Source organism: Pogona vitticeps, chromosome 3 (assembly GCF_051106095.1).
Source record: "Pogona vitticeps strain Pit_001003342236 chromosome 3, PviZW2.1, whole genome shotgun sequence".
Taxonomy (NCBI): Eukaryota; Metazoa; Chordata; class Lepidosauria; order Squamata; family Agamidae; genus Pogona; species Pogona vitticeps.
The window spans coordinates 63,052,084-63,066,081 of record NC_135785.1 but is presented as its reverse complement, the minus strand read 5'-3'; the positions used below and the strand labels follow the sequence as shown (position 1 = coordinate 63,066,081).

Genomic DNA, 13,998 nt, shown 5'->3' with positions numbered 1-13,998 from the left:
CCACAGACACTTAAGACCTGTTCCCAAAGAATATTGAAGATTCCTTCCCTGCAGGTCTCCTCCATGACATATCATTCCATTCTTGCTCAATATCTTTGGATTTATAAAATCAAGAGTGTTCTCTTTGGATTTATAAAACAGAGAGTGATGGTAGTGATGCCATCTGAGGAGAACGGGGGGAAAAGCTGGGTGATATTATGTTACAGTGACATCAACAGAAAGACCCTCAAACACCCTGTTTTTGCAGTTAAAACTTAATAATGATAATAACCCATTTGCTGCCCTTTTGGTTGACCCCAAATCAATCTGGAACAGCCAACACATTGTGCCCAATGGCAGGGCCAGCACTAGATGGAGTGGTGAGGAACAAGAGATGAGACAATCAGGGATGTTAAAAATTTTCATATTTGTATATTTCTTTAGTTTTGAGTTCTTTGGGGGGGGGTTGCCTCTTTTATTTTTGTTTCATTTCATATTTTTCACATTCTGGTATTTTGTTATACATGAAAGGAAAAAAGCCTGTTTCAAGTTATTCAGCTTGTGTTTTCCCATATGTGTTTTTTAGATTCCAAAAGCCTTAAAGTACCCTTAAAACTATTACAAAAAAGGAGAGGCAAGGCAACACAGAATAAATCTACTCCAAAAGAAGAATGAAAAAATCATAGTCAGATGTATGCAGATACTAGTTTATAGTCATATTCAAAACAATACTGTAAGTTCAATGCCACCCATCCAGCAAAACAGACCCCCTCTAGGTCTGGGCAGTACAACAGAAAAAAGGCAAGGAAGGAAGAGGCAGCTTGGCAAACAGAGGCACCCACTCAGCAAAGCATCCAACAACAACACACCGCCAAGAACAACAAGAGAGGAATGTCTTAAGTTGTGCCTAGCTGATTACAGCATTCACCCATGCAGCTCAGTAGCAAATTGGATTCCTGCACTGAGCAGTGGGTTAGACTCGATGACCTTGTACGCCTCTTGCAACTCAATTATTCTACGAAATTCGCACAGTCACAAGGTTCATACTCATACACCACAAAGTAAACAAAGGAGCACTCTCTTCACAAAACCCCCACAAAAATATACACCTTTAACAGAATTAATAAATAGTAAGTTAGCTAAATAGATGGTCTTATTCAGATTACTGTTAACATGACACTAAAGAAATTTTAAAACACTAGGGGAACCAAAGACAACTTGAAATAGCAATCTAGTGCACAATAAATTTCCTTGGCACTAATTTGATTTGTTTTCGATGGCCTTGTCTCCATACAAATAGAAGTGCCATTTTTTGAAAAAACTGCTCCTACTCTTGCAACTATTCTAGGAACAACAACAACAAAAAGCAGAGGACAAGCATTTTACTTGTTTGATCTCTGTATATTAGAACACTGATTAGATGTACAGAAGCTGACATAACAAAAAAGACAGAAGCTATAGACATAAGCAAATACAGGTCCCTATTGATCCATGGTAACAAAAAGTGTCAGTAGTAGACTCATTCAAAGCCAGAGAACATTCATACACTAAAAAACCCCCATGTGGCAGGAAATAAGACAGATGCGGCTTATTTCCACTGGTTCTTTCCTTTCCAATCATCCTGCTGTGATCTCAGCTCCAGGGATGGCATCCATCAAGCAAGAAAAGGGGATGACACTGTTGGGCAGGAAAAACCATGCAGCATACATACTGGAGATAGAAACATGCAGCAACATTGCTCTCCTACAAGGAATGAAGTAATGGGTTAGAACATGGGTCTCCAAACTTTTCAGTGTGAGGGCCACATCATATATTTTACACATTCTCGAGGGCAGAAGGAGGGAACGGGGACCCAAGTGATCACCCACCCCTGCTATCTTTGGGGGATTGCTTGGGTCCCCCTTCCCTCCTCTACCTATGCCCAACCTGGATAAAAAGGCAAGGCAGGCCGGATGTGGCCCACGGGCCATAGTTTGGAGACCCCTGGGTTAGAAAATGGGCACAACTTCATTTGATATAGTGATCTGAAATAGGGAAGGGAGGAGGTAAGCTAAATTAACCACAAACAGTACCGGCAAATGCAATTTCAGGCAAAGGATGGCAAATCCTAAATCCAAATGATCATAAAGAGAATCACACACAGCTTGAGGAAAGTCCCAGTGCAAAGTAAACTTGGCAAAGTAAAAAGTGACTGGCTGGTCCTTCAACCTGGTTTGGCCACTAAGACAAAGCGAGCCACCCTCTGAAAACCTCCCATCCCTCTGTTGCTTGGAGCGTGTGTATTGCTCAACAAAACTTGATACCTTGAGGTACTTGCTAAATGCTACCCTATGAATCTCCCACCTGGATTGTGGCAGGTAAAGCACCAAGAAATGCAACCAATTAGTCAGATTAAGATGATTGATAGAAAACATCTGGATAAGAATCACACTGAAAGAAACCAAATAGAATTAGATGCCATAAGCCAAATTAAATATGACTGAAAATGAGTTATATACCAATTATACAAACTGAAATGTAGTGAATGCTGATTCCCCTCTATAAGAGATTGGTGCAATATTTGCTAATGCAACAGGAAACCATTTACTCTCATGTGCAGCATGAAGTAAAAGGATGTGCAAGATGCAGAAGAGAGTGCACAATAGCTGCATACACAGACACACACAGACACACACACAGAGCAATTGAAACTTATAACTAGGCATTTATATCCCACCCATCTAGTGCCTAAGCACTAAGGCTTAATTTGGACTAGTGCCAGGAAACAGAAATAGAGGAACTCAAAATTAAAAAAATCCAAATGATGCTGTCCCTTTTAAAAAAATAGAATGAAAGGTACACTGAAAACACCAAAACAAATGCAAAGAAAAAGGCAGCCACCAAAAGAACCCAAAACAAAAAAATCTGAAATTTTTCACCATGCATATCCCCAGTCATCATCCCTGGGCCCCCCGATTCCATTCTTATACTTCAGCCCAGAGCTTGGACAAGTTCCTTTTTGTTTCACAACTCCTAGAATTCCAATGATGGTTTGAGGATTCTGGGAATTGCTGTTGAAAAAAGTAAATTTGTCTCTGCTTGAATCACTTTCTTTCCCCCCCCTAAACTCGGTGGCTTTGTGGCTCTTTTGGAAGGATCAGTACATCAAATGAGAATGCTATAGCAGTTCTAAGTAGGGTGAAAATAGTTTTTAAAAATGTGGTGTTCAGGTCTCAGATACTGCCTCTCAACCCATCCTGAAGACAGGCTATTTTATCTCTCTTTACAATGAGAATTTAAAACACATTGCCCCATTTTAGCTGAGCTTGTGCACTTGGGCTCTTCTACAGGACAGATTTCGTTGAGAAACAGGGTCAGCAAAGCTAGTTCATTTATGGCTCAAAAAGCAGGTCCTCTGATGAGCCTGACACTAGACTTTTTTTTTTTTTGCATCATCAAACATTTTGCTATCTGTGCTGAGAATGCAGTTATGGAGTTGGACTTAAAGCTTATGGAAACCCATTAAGACTTTTTAGCTTTAAGGGAACTCTCATGCTTCAGGGCATATGCTGATTGCCTTCAGGGGTCAGAAAGAATTTTCCCCTCTATACGAGATCAGTGCAATATTTGTTAATGCATCTAGCTAAGACATTTTGCAATCCTGTAGCTTCAGGCAGATCCAGGTCCATCCTGGTTTCCTTGATCAATGAACAAATGCTGAATTGGCAACTTGCTTTTCCCCTCTAGAGACAAATGTTACAATGCAACAGAAGATATTTTCTTGCATGCAGGGAACAGATGCTTGGCAGATCAGGGCAAAGCAAAGAGCGAACACATTTTATTAACGTTTCCACCCAGTTCTAAAGCAGGTCTGCACAGAAGTCCTAAGGTGAGGAAAGGTGAAGACTTCCTTCTTTCGGACAAAGTGTTCACCAAAGGGGATGTGCCAAATGATTGAGCGCAATGGAATATGTGGCCCATTCTTATATACAGTAGATGTGGAGGGGAGTCAGTCAAAATCCTATTCCATAAATGTGTGTGCACTTTAGAATGTTAGCCTAAATACATCCTTCCTCCATCTTTAAATGTCACACCATGATGGGCAACTTTAATGGGTTGGGGCCAATTTTCTGACCTCTGGATCTTCTGGACGTGCCATGGACTGTGAAAAATGAAAGGGAGGGGTGAATAGAAGTGGCCAGCTGTCCCTTCCAGGCCTGGAAAAAAAATGAACATTTGAGGGCAATGAACATTGCAAGGGGACCCCCACATTTAAAATTTGCTGCTTCTGGAGGATTCCTGGAGAGATAATTCACTTTGTTTGCTGGAGGAACTCATTTTTCTTTAATTGGGAGGGGAATCTGATGGGTCTGGGGCACACAAAAACAATCTTGGGGGTCTTCATGCAGGTCGAGGGCCACAGTTTGCCCACTCCTGCATGCAGAAAGGAACGTGCAAGGGACAGGGGAAAAAACCTGCTCTCTTTCCATTTTACCTTTTTTGTTTGTTTGTTTCTTTCCACATATTTCTCTATTCTTGGCTCGTCTTCCATATCAGAGTGAAGCTGGTGAAAAACTACTTAACGGCAGCATGGTACAGGGAGATAAGAAAAAGGAATCTTCTGAGTTTCACTCCCCTTGCTTATGCACCTTTCCTCAGTGTATGTCTGCAAAAGGGAGATTCCCATTGGGCATGTTGTTATGTAATTGCTGTTGTTGGATATCGTCCCAGAGTTCTCCATTTGGAGAGTGTCACCTGTCAAACAAAGACCTAAATTGTGTTCACCTGGAGAAAGGCTGGGCTGAAAGCTTCTTGTCCCATGATGGGTTCACTGAGAGTTCCTTTTCTAAGAGGCAGCTACAGTTTTGCAGTCCAAAATGTCTGGGTTTTGCCTTCCAAACAGGCAGGGCGGTAGGCACATCCGTAATTCTTACCACTCCTTTACACTTTTAGTTGGGTCCTAAGATTTACCATATTAACATCTCATGGCAATGTTTCCCAATTTTGTGTCCTCAGGTGTTGTTGGTTTTCAGCTCCCAGAAAGCCTCATCAGCCAGGAATTCTGGGTATTGTAGTCCAATAACACTCTGGGACCCTAAATTTGGAACCACTTGCCCATGGGAAGCATCATAATGATGCTTGCTCAGGACTGTTTTTTTTAATAGTAAAGCTTTATCAAATACTGCTAACAGCTTCCAAGGCAGGTATTCTTAGCAATACTTTAAGGCTATATATTGTCTTAATTTCAGTGTATTATTCAGGGCATCACAGAGGTTCCTAGGCATGGGGACAGAGAGTGGATCGAACTCATTTAAATCAAAATGCATTAGGTATCAGGCTGCAGAGCCAGAGGCTGGGAGTTCAAATCCCCACTGTGCATCCAAGAAGAGCCAGCCTGTGTAGCCTTGGGCAAGTGACACCCTCCCAGAGCACCCTCAGAAGAAAGGAATGGCAAACAATTTCTGAGTAATCTCCACCTAGAGCACCCAGAAAAGAATTGCCAAAATCACTGAACTGCAATAGAAACTGACAATCAGTTTAAAATCACTTTAACAGGCTCTCAACGCTCTACCTACTTGAGCAGAGCTTGAAAAAGTTGCTTTTCTAGATTTACAAAGTAGCCAGCTGGCTGGAGGATCTCAGGGTGTATACTCTAAAAATGTGATATTTTGAATCTATATACCTGAGTAGCTTGACTCATCTCATCACCGAAACACCTTGGTTAACACATCTAGTCGTTCAGACATTCCACCCCACACTAGCCTCAATACCATACCACAAATCTGGTCTATCTTCTACACACTTACATACATCGGTTTCCGAAGCTAGGATAAACATGAGCCTGACACAAGATACAAAGCAGGTGGAAGAATGCTTGCCTAGAAGGAGATATCAGGATCAAGGAGGCTTCAGATATATAGAGAGGGAGGAGTCTACTGGAGGGGAAGAGGCTTCTGATACTAATTGCAGCCCAGATAATGATCTAGATTTTAAATTTCAGATGAAAAGACTACAGCTTTGCTAGCATAAATCCCCAGTATTGCTCTTACAACATTTCATAGTTTGTTTTTCTTTTCCCCTGCCCTTGCCATCAAAGCTCGTGGCCCTTGCCTTCTGCTTAGCTACAATGTTAGCTCTTTTTTTCCTGCTCCTGACTGGTTTCAGCTCCGTGGTGACTTTTGCAGTAGCGTGCAGACCACTCAGACCCTGGTATGAAAAACTGACTTGGGTCACTAACAAATAAGCTTCTTGCTTTGGGAGGAATGCATCCCTGGTCAGACCATAGCATATAATACCTCTCCTCCTTGATGGTCAGTCCCTCAGCCAGCTTATTCAGAGTAAACGTCATGCGACTTACACTTATCCATCCAAACAGCCACCATATAGTCTGTAATATTTAGACGTGCTTACTTTGGGGCAGTAACTTTCAGTGAGACTCTCTCTCTCTCTCTCTCTTTCATAGAACCAACTACCATTTCTTTGCCCCACTGCAAATACAGTTTCTGAGATGATAAGTAGTAGAGCATGCACACACAGACAGAGACCCTGCACACACAGTTAAGTTTCTCCATGTAGCATCAAACTCCCCCATGCACTAAAATACCTGACGTCCACTAGCATTAGCTATTATGCTCCAAAATATGGCCAGCAAATGATCTATTTTTCATGAAGTTATTACAATGCTTCACTTCCTAGGCTCTCTTCTAAGACATTAAATTCTATGCTTTAAAAAAACTATTCTGCTACACATTTTCTTTTGCTCATTTATAGCAGAGCAACTCTGCATTCTAGGAGTTACTGAATTTTCAGAGAGGAAGTATCTGCATTCCATATTTTTTCACATCAGTGCTATCAATGATCGATTTTAGCTAACATCAGTTTATTTACCTTAAATTTGGGGCTGGACTGAAAAAATGTACAAGAGTGCAGTCAGACAACTAAGACACATTAGAAGGGGCTGTTTCAAAGGAAGCGATCTTCCTTAAAGTGGAGTTTCTGTCTGCTGGGGAGTCATTCTATCCTGGCCCTCAAGAGAAGTAACTCTGCAGGTGGGACAAAAAAGGATCAGTTTGAACACAGATCAGGGTCCAGCTGGAGCACATTTCCCCGTTCATCGTCTGATCACTGGGAAAGAAATAGTCCCTAGCCCCTCAACAAGGGGTCCAAATTGTAATCTAGTTCTCTGTTTCATTTCTTAAGCCCTCAGTTTCATACTAGTAGACAAGCACCAATCCATAACTTGCTTATGCCAAGTGTGTTAAATTAATATAGACAGCATTCACAGCCACATATTTCTCAGTTTTAGGGGGGGGGACAATGGGACTTACAGAACAGAAAAAAAATAACATGGCCACAGTTAATATAACTATCCTTCTTTTTGTTTTCCTATTGGATCGGCTGAAACAAACAGGTGTCAGGTAAAACTGAAATTCTTAACATTCCAGGCTAAATAAATGCCTTGGTTGCTGACATAACATTCAGCTTCGCAAGTAGTTTTGCACAGTTCTGACATAATTTGACCAATCCATTTAAAATAAGTGATTTAAACTGACATACTTACACAGATAGGTGTATTCCCAACAAAGAGAATCAGAGGCAGTATTGGCATACAGATAAAACAATTAATCATGATTTTAGGAGAGGCTGTCTTCCGTTTCTGAAAAAGGCTTTCTTTTTTCCAACTTTTCCCCCCTGTTAAGTAAACTTAAATCCTCAATAACACGGTTCTGCCCTGCAAATTATTAACTATACTTACAGGCTTGATCATCCTGATCCCAGCAAGTATTACTGCCAAAGAATCAATATGACCTTTCTCTGAGGCATACAATATATTAAGGTACAAATCTGCTATATTCATCAACCTTCATTTCTTTCATTTAGATCAGCCTCAGTCATCATCATCAACACTTGAATATTTGAAAATCAAAATTAAATGGTGGAAATCCATCAAAGCCATAAACACATGGGCAGTTCCAGTAATTAGATACCCAGATGGAATAATAGATTGGACACAAAATAAATTAGAAGACTTGGATTGAAAAACATGGACATTAGTGATCATGCATCAGACACTATATCCAAAAAGTGATATGGACAGATTATATTTACCATGAAAAATTGAAGGTAATTAATAACTGCAAAAACGCAGGTAGCAGAGGAGGAAAAAAAAGCTTAAATGATTATATTAGTACAAGTAGGGAAAATTACTTAAGGCAGTGAAAATGGAGAGTATTTTAAAAAAAAACTGAAACAAAGGCTCAATATAAGAAATAACAATTTGAAAATAACAGTTGGAAAAATAAACCACTACATGGACAACACCTGAGAAATACTGATGAAAAGCATGATCATAATTCAACATGGGCATGGCTAAAACTGGCAACCATTAAGAAAGAAACTGAAAGACTGATTTTTGCTACACAGGAACAAGCAATCCAAACCAAAAAGCTAAGATTCAAGGAATTAGTGCTAGCAGCAAGTGTTGACTCTGCCAAGAAAAAGATGAAACTGTGTCACACCTCATCTGTGAATGTCCAACGATTGCACAAATAGATTACAAAATAAGATAGAGTGGCAAAATTAGTTCACTGGTCATTATGCAAAAAATATAACTTGCCAGCATCCAAAAACCCCTGGGAACATCAAGTAGAGAAGGTCTCAGAAAATGGCAAAGTCAAGATCTTCTGGGATTTCCAGATCCAAACTGATAGACACCCTAAACACAACACACAGGACATAGTAGTCATAGAATGAAGACATGTCTGGATCATTGACATTGCAATCTGAGGGGATGACAGAACTGAAAATAAAGAATTGGAAAAACTAACAAAATACAGAGAACTGACAATCGAAACATCTCGCCTCTGGAAGAAACACACTTCAATGGTCCTCATAGTCATCGGGGCTTTGGGAACAATATCAAGAAATTTCACACTTTATTATAAGCAGTTGTAGACCTCAGAAATAACACCCCCAGAGCTACAAAAAAATGAAAATATTAGGAACATACATACTGTACCAATATTTAACAGAGACTTAGATTTTTTGTTAAAATTTGTATCTGTTATATAATGCTAGTCAATGTTTTTAAAATGCTGATTGACTGTGCCTGGCATTTTTTGAATTATCACCATAATCATCCCAGAAAAACTCATCTTAGTCCAGCTCCTGTCAAAGGGCACAGTGGGGAATTGAACTCCCAACCTCTGGTTTTCCAAAATCACTGAGCAATCCAGCAGTTTCTCAACCTTTATATGTTTTCTTCTACATTCCCCACAACCACCAACAAGAGATCACACTGGTTGATTGTGTAGAACATCTGGAAGGCAAGTCATGGTTGCCCATGCATTGGCATTTTCGCCTCTTAGAGAAAAAATACTGGATTTTTGTGATCTCTTTTTTCATGAAATGTATGGGTTGAATATGTATTCTGGGATACAGTAAGTAGCAACCCCTACAGACTATTTAAAGTAAAATAAGTCTAATGCTAGGAATAGCCTTCCCTACCTACAGGGCTAATTTTCAAGGAAGTATCGAAGTTCACAGGATGTTCAATGTGGCTGATGAATCATTCAAGTTGAGTTGACCCTGATACAACTGATTGCCTATTAGCAGGATTTTATTAAGAAGTCACAACTTTTTAATATCATTGTTTCTGGACACCATGTTATCTTTTTCAAGAAGTTTAGGTATAAGTATATATTTTACTGCTATCTTTATTCTAATAGGCTTCTAACAAGCCTATTCAGACCAGGGGGAAGTGAAACCAAAGTGGAGGATATATCAGGGATCTCCTACCAGCTCATCTCAGACTGAAGAAACTACTTGGAAGAGTATCAAAACATTTCAATCTAATAAGAAAGAAGTTCAGTTGCCACAACTCAACTTCCAGATAACCACACCTGGATGATTGAGAATCTTCACAGATAAATTTCTATCTTTATTGTTTTTGTGCATATATTTTTCATTACTGTGAAATGATTTTATTTCCCTGAAAGCATTTTATTACTTTATATATTTTCTGTTTTCTCACTTTTCTTTCTTGCCTTGGTTTTAGTATAATAATAAATAAATAAAAAGAAAAAAGCAATACCAGAATATCCCTTTTACTCACCCACCCCAGTTCCTCTGGATAGTTACTAGTTTGGCTGATCATGAAATACTATGAACATAGCATATTGTGACTGTAGAAAAGTTTTAACAAATCCCATAATGCCATTCTTGTTGTCAAATTGATAATATGTGAACTGGGCAGTAGTAGTCCTAGATCAGTCCTCTGAATAGTCAGGTTTGAATCATCCTGGAGTTAAGTCTTAAGTAAGTCTTGATCCAGCTGGCATTTGTCCTGTTGCTTGGCCCACTGCAGGGACAGGCTGATTCACTCCCCCCCCCCCCCGGTAATAACATGATGTAATCACTAGAGTGAAATAAATTGCTCCCAGAGTGCTCCTACATTCACCTTTCTGAGTCCTTATCAAGGGCTTCTACTTGTTTGGTGCTGTAAGGCTTGCTCTGTTTTGGTCTGTTACCAGCATGTGTAATGACTGGGAATAGAGCAAAAGCAAACCTTCCCAGCTGTCAGGGCTCTTTTTGATTGAATACTTCCTCTGTTCCTTGAGAGAGGGGCAGGGAAAGTGAAATATCTTTTAACTCTTGCAAGCTATCACTGAGGGACTCCATCAGAGAAGCCTTGCAGCCATCCTCCTCCTGAACTCTGAGAGGTTCTCTGCCCCACTCCTCCCTGCCCTCTTTCCCACTATATAGGAGATGCCAATCAGGTCCACATGAAGTTCGGGCAAGCTACATGAGAGGATTACGGTACCTACAGGCCACTGGCTGGTGGGGACCAAGGGTGAGTGGTGGTGGAGGAAGCCTTTGCTGCTTGTCTCCAGGGACACCTGATGGCATGCATCCAGCACTATTGCTGTGGGACCCCATGCCTGGCCCACCTGTGAGGGATCCTGGAGCTGGTGGAGGAGGCAGAGTTCTACACCTCTCAGTAAAGACTATTCAGGGGCAATGCCCCGAGGACTGAGGGAATGGTGCCCAAAGTTGTTTGTTCTTGTTAATGGCCATTTGACCCTTTAAAATTTCCATTGTTAAATAAAGGAGCCTGTTTCTGCAACATGTCTCAGTGTAGTCATTGAACGATGCACAGGGGCTATTCACAAGAAGTAATTTACATAGTGTAATAACCAGGTTTGTTTGGATTCACCCTTGTTCCATGTCACTGTAAATGCATTTTCTTCAACTGTGAATTTTAAGGGCTAGGCTGGTGGGAGAGAACGTGGACACCCTACAATAATTTCTTAAAACCATCAATATACAATGGTTAATACTTTGTAAGTGACATTATAATTCTTAAAGCATCTGGCATCATGCCACTGTTACAACAGTTGGCCATTAAATTAGTCCAACATGCTGTTGTGTGTATTCTCGGAGGCTTTCACAGCTGGGATCCAATGGTTGTTGTAGGTTTTTTTGGGCTGTCTGGCTGTGTTCTTGAGGTTTTTCTTCCTAATGTTTCACCAGTCTCTGTGGCTGACATCTTCAGAGGACAGGAGTCAGAACTCTGTGCTCTGATGCAGCTTGTGGGATAGTATCCCATAAAGCAGAAGAAGCACCAGGGCCCCCAACTCTGTCTGTGTTCTGGTGCAGTTTGTGGGATCCCACAAACTGCACCAGAGCACAGAAAGAATTCTGCCTCCTGTCCTCTGAAGATGTTGGCCACAGAGACTGGTGAAACATTAGGAAGAAAAACCTCAAGGACACAGCCAGACAGCCCGGAAAACCTACAACAACCATGCTGCTGTGTTCTTCCCCTTGCAGTTCTTAACTCAAGTGTGCTCATCTAAAGGAGAATCTATATGCCTCCTGCCATATAACTTTGTTTGTGTTTGTGGTCCCATAACATTTTCCATAAATAAGGTGACTTTCCCTAGTTAAGAGGACAGAAAGATGAAAGGAATGTAATAAAGTACAACTTTATGTAATCTGTCCTTGACTAAGATAAGGTGCACTGAATTTTAATAGAGCCCTGATTCATCAAATCTCAAACAGAATTAAAGTATGGACTGGATCCTAATAACAGTGTGCTTTATACCCATAAAAGATAAATTAAAGGATGCAAAACTGCTATTGACAAACATTGATTATATGTACTTTGAAGGACTTTGAAGTTGTGCCAGATGCATCTTGTCAGCCTCGAAAGTTTTCTCTTAAATCTCATTGCGTAAGGCTTTTACTTTTTAATTATTTTTTCAGAAACGCTTTGATCAAGTGAAATGTAGATCATATTTGGGTGATGCAACTTCCTATGCATTCTATTAAGATATGCCCTTGTGCATCACTTCAGCTATATCTTTGCAAAAGTTATACAGTACTTAATAAAATTAATCTGTTATGCTCAAACCTATTTACTTTTTAAACTCATCTTCTTAGATCAGTGAATTAAATTTGCCACACAGCACAGGTTGTGTCTCTTCCAGGCAAACTCTAAGCCGCGGCGCACCTATTCAACTGTATCGTAAACTGAGTGTTTGGCAAATTTAATCCACAAAATCCAAGATTAAAATGTACTTGAGGTAAACTGACCAGCTTCTACCTGCCACCATAGCAGCCATGCACCTTTGGCAGTTTTGGCAACATTATATGGTACAAATTGGTAGGTGGAAAACAGTTTAGAGGGATAGGTAGGGCAATACAGTGGTGCCTCGCTAGACAGTTACCCAATATGACAGTTTTTTCGCTAGACATTGACTTTTTGTGATTGCTATAGCGATTCGCAAAACAGTGATTCCTATGGGGAAATTTCACTGGACAATGTTTGATCCCTGCTTCGCAAACCAATTTTCGCTAGACAACGATTTTGACAGCTCCCTCCGTGCTCACAAAACGGGTGTTTTCGGGACCTAAGCTTCGCAAGACAGCTATTTAAACAGCTGATTGGTGGTTCGCAAGGCGGCTTTCCTATGGCTGATCTTCGCTAGACAACGACGATTCTTCCCCATTGGAATGCATTAAACAGTTTTCAGTGCATTCCAATAGGGAAATGCTTTTCGCTAGACGATGATTTCGCTAAACAGCGATTTCAGTGGAACGGATTATCAATGTCTAGCGAGGCACCACTATACTGCAATTTACATTGCACATTTGAGAAAACTCCCCCCAAAACCAAAAACCAAAACAAAACCCCAAGACTGTGACCCCAATGGCTCTGCTGTGATTTGTTCCATTTCATATATGCTAGCTATTGGACTGCAGCAGCTTTTACAGAAATGCAGTGAATGACAATGAGCTTAAGATGACAAAACAACCAAGGTGCCTTTGAAAAATACATGCTAATGCATTGTGTAAGATCTGTGAAACACAGAATAGCCTTGTAGTTTCTGTGTAACGCCTTGAATAATTTTCATTAAGCAGCAGCAGCAATAGTAACATCAATAAAAATTAATGTATTTTTTTTAGTGCATGAAGAAAAGGTAATGAATAAGTGGCCTAAAGTCAAGTCATATGGTGCACACCAAGACAATATTCTGACTGGCTAAATTTGTGGTAAACATTTTCTAGCAAAGGAGGAGGTCAAGAAGTCTTCCTTTCTCCTCCCGCTGCCATGGCTGCCTCACTTTCCCTTTTCAAATTGTGGTAAGGGCAAAAACGGGGGCTTCTATGGCTGTGTGAGGAGCCCCGTGGCGCAGTGGTTAAATTGCTGGACTGCAGCCAAAACTGTGCTCACAACCCCGGGGGTTCTGTCCCAGGTAGCCGGCTCAAGGCTGACTCAGCCTTCTCTCCTTTCGAGGTCGGTAAAATGAGTGCCCGGCTCACTGGGGGGGGGGAGAGAATGTGTAGCCTGCATAATTCGCTTGTAAACCACCCAAAGAGTGCTTGAAGTGCTGTGGGGCAGTATAGAAGCAGCACACTTTGTTTTGCTTTTGCTTTGTTTTGTGTCAGGGTGGATCATCGCAAGTTTCGAATTCATTGGGTCCAAACTCCTCTCTGACTCAATAAACGAAGCCACTGCCTTGGGTTTCCCAAGAGCTG

The 13,998-nt window shown here is 40.7% G+C and overlaps 1 protein-coding gene across 5 annotated transcripts in view; it reads right to left on the bottom strand.

Moving 5' to 3' along the window:
- Positions 1-10,393, bottom strand: part of HABP2 (hyaluronan binding protein 2) — an 82,548-nt gene extending 72,155 nt beyond the window's left edge. For all 5 annotated transcript variants that reach the window (XR_012085615.2, XR_012085616.2, XR_012085614.2 and 2 more), the window contains exon 1: positions 7,520-10,393. Coding sequence is in view for 2 of the 5 variants with exons in the window: in XM_020779904.3 (XP_020635563.3) it covers positions 7,520-7,588 (69 nt within the window). In the remaining 3 variants the exon portion in view is untranslated. The remainder of the gene's footprint in view (positions 1-7,519) is intronic.
- Positions 10,394-13,998: the final 3,605 nt, after the last annotated feature.